The sequence below is a fragment of the Lonchura striata genome, chromosome Z (genome assembly GCF_046129695.1).
Source record: "Lonchura striata isolate bLonStr1 chromosome Z, bLonStr1.mat, whole genome shotgun sequence".
NCBI lineage: Eukaryota > Metazoa > Chordata > Aves > Passeriformes > Estrildidae > Lonchura > Lonchura striata.
The window spans coordinates 39,434,858-39,445,433 of NC_134642.1; the positions used below are offsets into that span (position 1 = coordinate 39,434,858).

A 10,576-nucleotide genomic window follows, 5' to 3' on the forward strand; every position below is an offset into this window, starting at 1 on the left:
CTGGGTTTCTGCACCATGCATCGGTGGCTCCATCTAATGGCCTTTTGCCTCTGGTGGCCTGTCCTAGGTGACTTCTGGCTTTATCCACACTTTATTCTGACTTTACTCACAGTTTGGTCCTGATACAGGGTTGGATGGGGGTAGAGCGAATGTTTGATGGATTACTCCTTCCCTGGGCAAATCATCACCTCTGTCTGGTATGAGTTAGGGGGATTCCACCTCTCTCCTGAGACACAACTCATGCTTGCTCATACAAGGATCTTGGACTTCTTCCTCCAACAAGTCAATCCAGCCGGTTTTGCAGAAATCTCAGTGGTACAGCATTTCCCAAACATTAGCTGACCCCCCCCAGCATTCATCTCCTTGGATTGTAACAGCCCTGTTTTATCTGTATTTGTCAGCCCTGTGTGTCACATCGTTCAGGAGGATAAACTGGGTTTTATAATAAAACATGAAGCCAAATTCACCGCTTCTTAATCTGCATATAATTCCACAGATTCTGGTGGGATTGCATTAGGTTTGCAATAGCAGAGGCTCTGGCAATTTCTCCATATGAGTGTGTGTTGCTTTCAGCAACATTTCCTAACACTATGATAGAACTATTCGATAAGATAGATATTAAAAGAATTTTTTGTTGAGACTAGTACAAAATCCAGACTTTATTGGTCTTTGGAAAAGAAATTTTAAAAAGTGGGTTTTTTTCCTAATGGCTCCATATACATCCCTCTGTAACTCCTACACAGGTCCAAAAATGGGCATGTCAAAACAATGGGATTTTCTAAAGGAAGATGAAAAATTGGAGAGGGAGGAAGAACTCTGCAATAACTGACTTGTGGTCAAGAGCAAATTTATTTTACAGAAATGTAAAGTGGTATGTTCATTACAGTACATCAATTCCCACTTAAGGAAAAAAAAAAGCCCTGCATGGTGCAGATTATTTCATGTACAAGAGAAATGTTTATGGGCAAAGAAGTTTTGGAGGAAATCAAAGCTAGCATTAGGAATATAGGTGAGAAGAAGGAAAGCAGCATATACTATGTATTCTGGTACCTTTACAAAAATGCTGGTGTTCCTCTGGGAGATCTTGTGGCTAAGTAGCCTTGCATCCAGCATAGCTGAAATTTGGTGAAAGTCTATTCTGTGGTGTCGAGTGCATTGGAGAACACCAAGTAGAGCCATCTGAACACTGCACAGAAAGCTGATCAGGTACCAAACCTGTGCTGAGGAAAGGGCTGGGAAGCTCAAACAGCAGTGTGCTTGCTGCCATAAAAATGGTAAATAATATATGTAATATAGTAAGGCTGTTGGAGTGCAGCCATGGGAACCAGCAGCTTGTGACTGGGGAAAAAAAACAGGCCTTTGTGCCCCAATTTTCCAGTCATTCAGTACTAATAGCTGTCTTAATGCTCCTGGTTATTCCAGTATCTTGCCCTTACCTCTCTCTCCTAACTGATTAGCAGATAAGTGAGATTAATTTTTGTCTTCTAAAACCAGTATGTCATCTTCTGTACTGGACCCTGGAAATATTTGAAGTCAAGTAGCACATGATATTTTTAGTACTAGAAACTTCAGGGTTCATTTCAAAAGATGCAGATATCTCAAAATCAATACACATTTCCGAGAAGATGAAGGGCATTTAAGGGTGTGTCCAAGAGACAAGTGCAACACCATAAGTCAGCACTATGCAGCTGATCTTTTTGGAAGACTTTGAAGATTCCCTGGCTTTAACAGAAGCACCTGCAGAGTTTTTCCATTGTGGGACATGCTCTCAAAGGTCAGTGTTGAAACACACCCAGCAGCCCTCGAAGGTAACCCTTACAAGGCTACATATCATGTGCAAAGTCTCAATAGACTTGATATTTCTCAGCAATGTTGAAGTGAAGAAAACACACCTACAGCTTGCCAGTATGTGTCACCCTGTGGTTTGGAAACCAGATTTGTCTTTAAGCAGACATCTGTTACAACAATGCTTGTTTGCTTGTAATGCAGAACTGCTTTACTGTGTATGGTACTGGGAAAAGGACAAAAATAACATTTGCAATATCTCTCACAGTTTGAATAATTTAATGGATTCTTGAAAAGATCCTATTCATGCATAGTATCAACAGATGAGACCCTTCCTTTTGTGTGGATTTAAATCCCTGTCATTAATTTCAATCCCCATCTCTGCTCAGGCTGATTCCATCACATGGAGAATAACCCATGATGATAAAGAGCAGTTTGTGCAAAATGAGCAAAATAAGCATATTCTGAGGGATTTTACTGTAATTTATAGCATATGAAAATTTGCCCTTCGGGGGACTGTAAGTCACTTCAGATCTATGGGGTTAGTCTACCCTAAACAAAAAGATAAAAGAAGGGGTGTGAACTTTTCCAGGTATTAAACAAATGAATTCTCTGGGGACTGTTAACTGGAAACAGCTGCTTTAAAAATGTGTTCAGAGCTGTCCCTGCAAAGTTTCTCAGCCTTACATAGAAATTCACAGTCAAAGAATTAATAATGGCAGGATTCCCTTCTCTTTTCACAGTCTGGGGAAATATAACAAACTTCAAGTTGCTTTTGCTATCACTTTATGAATTTACATTTGGATCTGTACATTTATAGAGGAAACTGTTTTCTTTCAGCTGGGTTTCCTGAGAAATCTGAAAATGTGGCGAAACTGGGGACATGCTGTGCCTCTTGTAAGGAATTCCATCAAATAAAGCAGACAGTTTTACAGCTGAAGCAAAAGGTATGATCACTCATGTCTTTACCAGACCTGCATGTTTTACAAAAACAGAGGTTAATTTCTATGTTTGGAGCTGTCACTGACATGTGGTTCTTGTACATAGAAAGAGAAGGGCAATATATTTTTTAAATCATGTAGGAATGATATCTCTCCCTTATGCCCCTGTCCAATTTGCAAGCAGATTACTCCCCAAGTTCATGGAGCTGTGTTACCAAGCTCGTGGTAACAGAGTCTTGACAAACACCCATCCCATGCTGAGCCCAGGTTACTTGGCAATCTGTGCTGGCCTGAGTTTTTCAGCCACTCCGAATGCACAGAACTTTGGACATGGTCCATCTCTAGAGTAATCATGTGCAAGACCTTTCATAGATGTGGGAACATGATTTTTCATTATTGGGTACTGGTACAGGATTCTTGCCAAATAGGTGTGGTGCTAAACAAAAGTATCACTAGCTTTAAATATGACTTTCCACCTTAAAAAAGAAAAACACTCTGTCACCCTTTTTTTTTCCCTTACCTATTCACCTGCCAGTAAAGAATAGTGCATTTAGAAACTTTTCCTGGGCTTTAATTGCTTACATATGTAGCTTCCTTTTGCATTTTAGTAGTGCAATAATGAAAAGTGAGTAGTGAGATAAAGACACAGCTTCAGATTTGGAGAGCCATATGCAGGGATGCAGGTGTAATGCCTTTTCTGGTGACAGCTCCTTTGAGCACTAAGGTTCTCTCAAATTGAAGCTCTCTGTAGGAACATTCTCAGCAGATTATGCTGACAGGCTGTAATTATTTCTCCTAGGGTACTCAATTAATTTCTTTCCATTGTGTCAAAACATAATCTGGTGTATTCACTCATTGCATTTGATGTTACTCATTTAATATTAGGAAGAAAGAAATCTTCCTTATTAAAGTGAAATTCACTGAGGTTGGAGATACTATTTATCTCCAAAATCTCAAAACATCATATATTCCTTCTGAATCAGTATGAACACAAATATGGAAGTGACAAAATTACATATGTGTTGGGAATTCTGCTTTTCAAAAAAATGGTAGCAGAGAGGTTAAAAAAGGATCCATGCCTTTGAGTGGCTGTTTCTCCAGCTGTTTTCCATGATGCTGAACAGGCTCACACTGACTTCCAGAGAAGGATCTGGGGGTCACATTGTTGGCCACATTGTTTGCTCAAGAATTGATTGATGGAATTAATGGGAGGTTTTTGTGTCTAACTTCTGCTGTTAGATGCTTGTGTTCAAAACTCATTCCAGGAAAATTCAGACCATTGATACCTGTCACTGTAGGCATTTGTACAGTAACTGGACAAATTAAGCAGCTCACTCTTGCTTTGTAGCTAAATCCTGTCATAGTCCCTAACTTAATTTTTCCCCCCATATGCCCCTAGTGAGACTGGATTGACTTGGCATCCTCGGAGCCCCCAGGGTTGTGCTCCACAGAGAAGGAGCTGAAAGAGAAGGTTCCCAATACCCTCTGCAACTGTTACCCCACAGAAAGGAGACTTTTTGTCTATGCTGAATGAAGACCTGGCCCCATGGTGCTTCTCTGCCCAGGGAGACATCAACCCTCATGTTTCCCCAGCCACTTCCTATGGCCAAGTTCTCCTGGGGAGGACATCTTTCAATAGTTGTGGTTAAAGCGGTTCTGTTTTGCATAGAAAAGTTCATTTCTCTCTGCCAGGGAGATGCATTATGAAATGAGTCTTCAGTCTTGTTAAGGCTTTCAAATTTTATGAATTTTATTCAAAATTGAGGTTAGCAGAAATGCCTGTCATCCAATGAGATGCACTGTCCTGATAGACTAGAGGTCTGTGGGCAATCCTAGGTTGATCTAAGACCTTGATGAAAGCAAGAAGAGTGCAAAGCTGAAAAAGTGGGGAAAATATATCTGGCATGTTGACACACATCCAACAATTAAAAGAAGGAAAAACCAAGTAAGCTTGATCCTATTGCACAGATGTGTTTAAGCATCTTAATTAGAAAGCCATGTTCCACATCAGTCCTGACAAGCACTGTCCAATTTTGTAAACCACAGACCTCCTTGAAACTATGCAAAACTCCAAATGCAGCATGTAACACAGCACATGGAATACTTGTTTCTTTAGAAGTCTTTCTTTAGAATTTACCCTTGCTAATATTTTTTATGCAAATGGGAAAAATAACCAAAACATTTTCCAAATGCCATTAGGATTCGGAGCTGTAGATGGAGAAAACCAAGGTTACCCTGGACTAGGATTAACTGGTTCAGTTAAAAGGTGAAACAGAAATTAGGCCAGTGAGTATATCCAATAGCTAAGAGGATGTGAGTCAACAACAAAAACACATGGTTTGACCCAGTGCACGTAACAACCATTTTCTGGCGAGAAGATATCAAAGAGCAGTGAGCTAGACCAGAGCCTGAGTGTTTTGGCACTCCTAGTGTGTACTTCAAGTCCAGCTGAGTCAGTGGGGAAGCACGCATAGATGCTTTCACTATGATTTCTTTTCTAACTTAGTTGTTATAACAGCCTGGCTGGCAGGAATGAGTAAATATTTAAGCATCAGATGAGAATACACTTCCAAATCCGCTTCATAATGAGTCTTTGCCACTAAGTGCACCTTTTTACTCCAGTCTGACCATTTGCAGTGTAAACTGAAGAGTATTCATGGCCAGGTCTATGTACTAAGTGACATCTATTTATCAAGTGATATAGCTATAGATCCCCAGAATGAGATACTTACATGGAAGCTAAAAAGAGGACTTAAATTAATCTGCCACTCAACTATGGCCACCCCTAAGGAGAAGCACTCACTGATGACACTGAAAATATTCTCCAAAAAACTACTTTAGAAATATAATACTCTCAGGTAGCAACAGAATTTGACCTTTTGTCTCCACTTTAGCTTGGCAGCATTGGAACCGCAGAGTTCTTGATTGATTTGTGTCATGCAGTGGAAGTTTTGCACCATGGTCCTTGCAAGCCTTTGTATCCAGCCAGGAAGCTGGTCTGAACAGGACACACCTCTAGGAAACAAAACTTTGCTGACCAGAGCCAGCCAGTAGATCTTCCCATGCTGATCCCTGGCCAGTGAGGCTGTGAGAGCCCCTAGCTACTGAATTTTCCTCTTCAGCTCCAGGGGTAGGGAGTTGTGTACCACAGAGCAGCCTCTATGTTCAGCAGCCCCACAGTTTGGCCTGTGCTGCACTGGCTGCGATGTTGGCTAAGAAAACTGCAAGGTCACTGGTAAACAAAGCACATGTTTTCCTTTGAAAAAGCAGAGATGACAGCTCACCCCAGAGCTATAGGTGAATCCCCATTTTCTGTGTGAAAAGCTAATTCATAGGGGTGAGAATATAAGAAACACCCTGTGGGACTTCTGTGAAAATATTATGTCATCCAGCCACTGATTTCTGCAGTGAATCTACCAAATTCTTGTTAGACATACATCATGATTCTTAATTTGCCTGTAGTGCAGTGATCTGCTCTTTGGAATTGCAGTTCTCTCCAAAACCTTACTCACAAATGGCTGATAAATTCTTGTGTTCCTGTCATCACATTTTGAGTTCCAGTCTCAAAATCAAACTGATGTTTTGGAAATGCCACCAAGAACTACCTCAGCATTTCCAAATTTTGCCCTGACATTTTTTTCCTTCAGAACTGTCCTGTGCATTCAACTCCAAACTAAAAGCATAACAGGCTGCCTTTAAGTTGTAATCCTTAAGCAATAACTTGTTTGCCAAAGGAAATTTATCCAGTTCTGCAGGACACTGCAGGTACTGCAGGTGCATAACACTGTTTTTTCCCTTTGCATTACAAACATTAGGTTTCCAGTAGTGGCAGAAGAATGTATGTCAAATAATTACAGAAGCAGGTAGGAGTCTTAAGAACAGCCAAAATCGAAGAATTCCAGATAGTTGATTAAAAGCTTTGTCAAATAGCAGGAGTTATCATCTATATAATTCAATGCAGATCTCACAGTTAAATCTAGCAGAATTCAGCATCAAATTATCCAATAAGCCAAATTCATTCAAGAAGCAACAAAGTTCACCCAGGGTAGGTCTGCACTGCTGTTGCTGAAATAGTTTTCCAGTTCAATTTGGCAGTGCAAAATCCCTAAGTCTACATGCAGCCACTAATAAACTTCTTTCCTCACTGCACACCAGCCTCCTGGCTCCTCCAGGCACCCTTCAGCTGCCACTTAAGAGACTAAACATTTGCAGAATATTTCTAAATATGTTACATATTAAATATATTCAACTAGATAGATGAATGTTTCATGGATAATTAAACAGGTAATGGATAATGACAGTTTAAACTGTAGTGTGCAATTCTGCTTGCATTCCCACTTACTTTATCTTTGTGTCTCTGTGCAGAGTAGATCCAGACATCTGATGGGTTAAAGAGTGTGGTTACTTTTAGGGCCAGATTCACAAAGGATTTAGGTTCTCATTAAAATCTATGGAAAGTTAGTGGCTTGTGCAGCAATTCAAGACTTAAATATCTGAGCAAATGTTGCCCTGAGAAAGAATTAAATGAATAGAGGAAACTTCAAATAAGGAAAAAGAGGCTTCCTGAAAAGCAGTAATGAGACTCAAGTTTTTCTGAACTTGTTGCTGTATCTGTCTTGAATTTCCTCTATCCTCTGTTGGATTGGCTTGCAGTATTTCCACAGTGACTTGAAAAGTGAACAGACTCACGGAATAAGAATGTTTTTCTGATTATATCAATCAAGGATATGAATAAACTCATTATATTTTCCTGAAATATTTAAATAGCTGTTTGTTTGAAAGCTTAAATAAGAATGTAATTTTTCTGGCTGAAAAATGAAGGTCTTATATAGATTTTTTTTTCTTGGCAGGTTGCTTTGCTGCCAAATAATGCTGCTGACCTTAGCAAGCAAATCACTGGTGAAAAAGTGCTTGCCTCTAATGCATATATCCCTGGCCCCCCAGGCCAGCCTGGCCAACCAGGCCCTCCAGGTAATACCAGAGAGGTGGAAATGTGCAGAAGTGTTGTGCAGGAATGTTTAGGACTGAAAAAGTAAACTTCAGTCTGCCAGTGTGCTTTCATATTTCATTTAATATCACATGATTTAATATATTTCATATTTTGATTGATATGTTAGCATTTGCACTAAATTTAAAAAAAAAAAAAAAAGAAAAGAAAAAACCAAACAAAAAACTTTATGGGTGTTACAGTCAGGCTCTGCCAACTATCTGACATCATCCATTGTAACTCCATGTGTTTCTTGGCATGCAAGCTGTGTTTGTCCTGTACGTGTTAAATTTCTCGCTCTCCCTGGGATATCTCACCTGTTTCAGTTGTCATTTCCTGTATTTCAGCTCTGTCTTAAAACACTCTCCACTTCATTTCAGGAACACCTATTGCTTCAGCTCACTGTCAGTAGTAGAATATGTGCTTACAGCTCATAGGAGTTTGTGCTAAATCCATTATTTTTCTTTGCCTGATTCATGAGGATTCATCTGCTGGTTTTATGTTATATCCCAGATTGAAAGAAATCTGAAAATAAAAGTATAACTCCACTCACACCTTCTTTGCTAAGTTATAGATTGAAACAATGTGAAAACCAGAGAGATCCTAAAGCCCAAACTTAATCCAAACAACTCACATCTGGTGGTCATCAATACTCAAAATTTTGCAAGTTCTGTTTAATGCAGAACTAATTTTGGGTCAGAAATAAATCCAAGCATTGTGCTGGATTTCAGAAGGATTCTTACAGAGTACTGGCAAATATTCCTTATGAAGATTGATTTACTCCCCACTGAACTGCACCCCATCTTCCCATTTACACCCCCTTTTGCAGTCTTGCTTTGTTTTCTGAGTCATTATCTCATTTTCCTGGAGGATGGGTATCTTCAGTCTTCAGTTCATTGTAAGTGCAAGGACAATATGTTTGGAGGTTCTGCAACAGACTCTGAAGGGTAGAGTGGGTTACTTTGCAATTCCTCCAAGGGAGGCCTGATCCTGCAGGTCTCCCACCCACTGGGTTTCCCCTTGACTGAGCTGTCCAAGGTACTGTAGGAATCTGAAAACCACCCCTAAAAAAACCCTTAAAGCCACCCTTTCTCACCTCCTCTGCTGCCCCCAGGGAGTCATTACTGAACTTGAGTTGTCTCCTTTTGAAAATCCCAACTGTACATATTCAGTCCTGCTGAGTGCTTTTTACTCTCTGTCTTATATTCTCTATGTTTTTCATTTGCCCCCAGTATGAAGAGAAGTGTTTCCCCTCTAATCATGAAGTTTCAGCTAGTGGCATTTTAATGGTGCTTTTTTGTGTGCAAATGTTTTTGCAGGTGCCCGATTTTCTGGTTTATTTTTATGACTGTTTCTTTTGAGTTAAACATGTTTTGTTGCCTGGGTGCTTCCTAAAGAGTAACATGCTCTCCTGAACAAGCAAAAGCTGAAAATTATATAAAGCAGGATAGAAGAACAGAGCCTCATAACACACTGGCTATTGCACTGGGAAAAAGAGAGGTGCAGCCCCACACCCCACACGTCTTGCTTGTGTCAGTCATGTAGCTGCCCATGACCCAAATTCCCATGAGTTTTCTGAGGCTTTCTTTTAATGAGATGCTCCTAAATGTGATATTTTCTTCTTTGTGAAAATGAGACATTTGTGCTCTTCTTCTCATTCCCAGTCTGTGTCCCTAAGCACCTGGCAGATTTGAATTCTTGTTATACACCAGATGTAACTGTTTGTTGGTCATCTCTTGTAGCCCTATGACAAGGGTTAATGTTGTCACAGATGCAGATAAATCGATCGTGTTGTTGTGGATTTGTGTGTGTTAAAGTAACCAGCCCATTGGGTCTTTAAAAAATAAGTCATTCCCTACTTCTTACACTGATGAAGTGTCATAAAGGCTTCTCTTGCAGGTAACTTTTGCTTTTGATTTCAGGGGCTCCAGGACCTAAAGGGAGTCAAGGAGCTCCTGGATTACCTGGACCTCCTGGACAGCCAGGCCCCCGTGGATCAATGGGACCAATGGGCCCATCTCCAGACATATCACACATTAAACAGGGCAGACGGGGCCCTGTGGTCAGTATTCCTGTCTCCTGCCATGCACTGCACAATTGTCCTTACTCCACAACTTCTCACACCCTTATGAATACCTTCTTTTCTCTTGCAGGGCCCACCTGGCGCCCCTGGGAGAGATGGTAGCAAGGTGAGGAGAGGTACTAATTTCCATAAGATGGGCACATGCACATGTGAAGTGCAGCCTTGCTACAGGGACTACACATTTGTGGTCATAACCTTTTACTACCTCATTTCCTTTGTTAAAATTAAAGTATCTTACTGTCCCACTGCTTCATGTCATCTTTCTACTATTTTGTGTTTGCCATTCCTGAAGTCTTGCAAATAGTCTGCTAGACTCTATGCCACACAGAATTCTCTTCTTTCTCTGCAGCTCTTTTGGCTTTTCCATGAAGAAATGTTGATGTTTTAGCCCTTTTCATTATTGTGAATTCTTCTTGTTCATTGATTCGCTTGTTACTGTCCAAGAGAAATATCAGAAATGCCCCACTCTGCTCCCACTAGAATCAGCAGCAATTTCCTTGCATTCCTCCTTCACTTCCTTTTCTTTTTCCGTACAATCATCAGCTGATGATTCTTGATCTGTGGACAGTAAGTGAGGCTGAAGAAGCAAACTTTTCCAGTTTCCTTTAGTCACAGCAAACTAACTAAGGTGGTATTGATTACAGGGGGAGCGAGGAGCACCAGGACCAAAGGGGATACCTGTAAGTATTCCACACAGGAGAAATTTCCACAACAGAGTAATGCTGACCACTAACCACAGGTCAGCCAAAGAAAAAGAAAATAAAAGAAACTCCTGTGCCA

At 40.4% G+C, this 10,576-nt stretch overlaps 1 protein-coding gene across 1 annotated transcript in view; it reads left to right on the forward strand.

Annotated features, from left to right (window-relative positions):
* Window positions 1-10,576, forward strand: part of CCBE1 (collagen and calcium binding EGF domains 1) — a 95,830-nt gene that overhangs the window by 79,817 nt on the left and 5,437 nt on the right. The window contains exons 6-10 of the mRNA XM_021554631.2: window positions 2,626-2,732; window positions 7,577-7,697; window positions 9,636-9,775; window positions 9,867-9,902; window positions 10,441-10,476. Coding sequence (XP_021410306.1) covers window positions 2,626-2,732; window positions 7,577-7,697; window positions 9,636-9,775; window positions 9,867-9,902; window positions 10,441-10,476 — 440 coding nt within the window. The remainder of the gene's footprint in view (window positions 1-2,625; window positions 2,733-7,576; window positions 7,698-9,635; window positions 9,776-9,866; window positions 9,903-10,440; window positions 10,477-10,576) is intronic.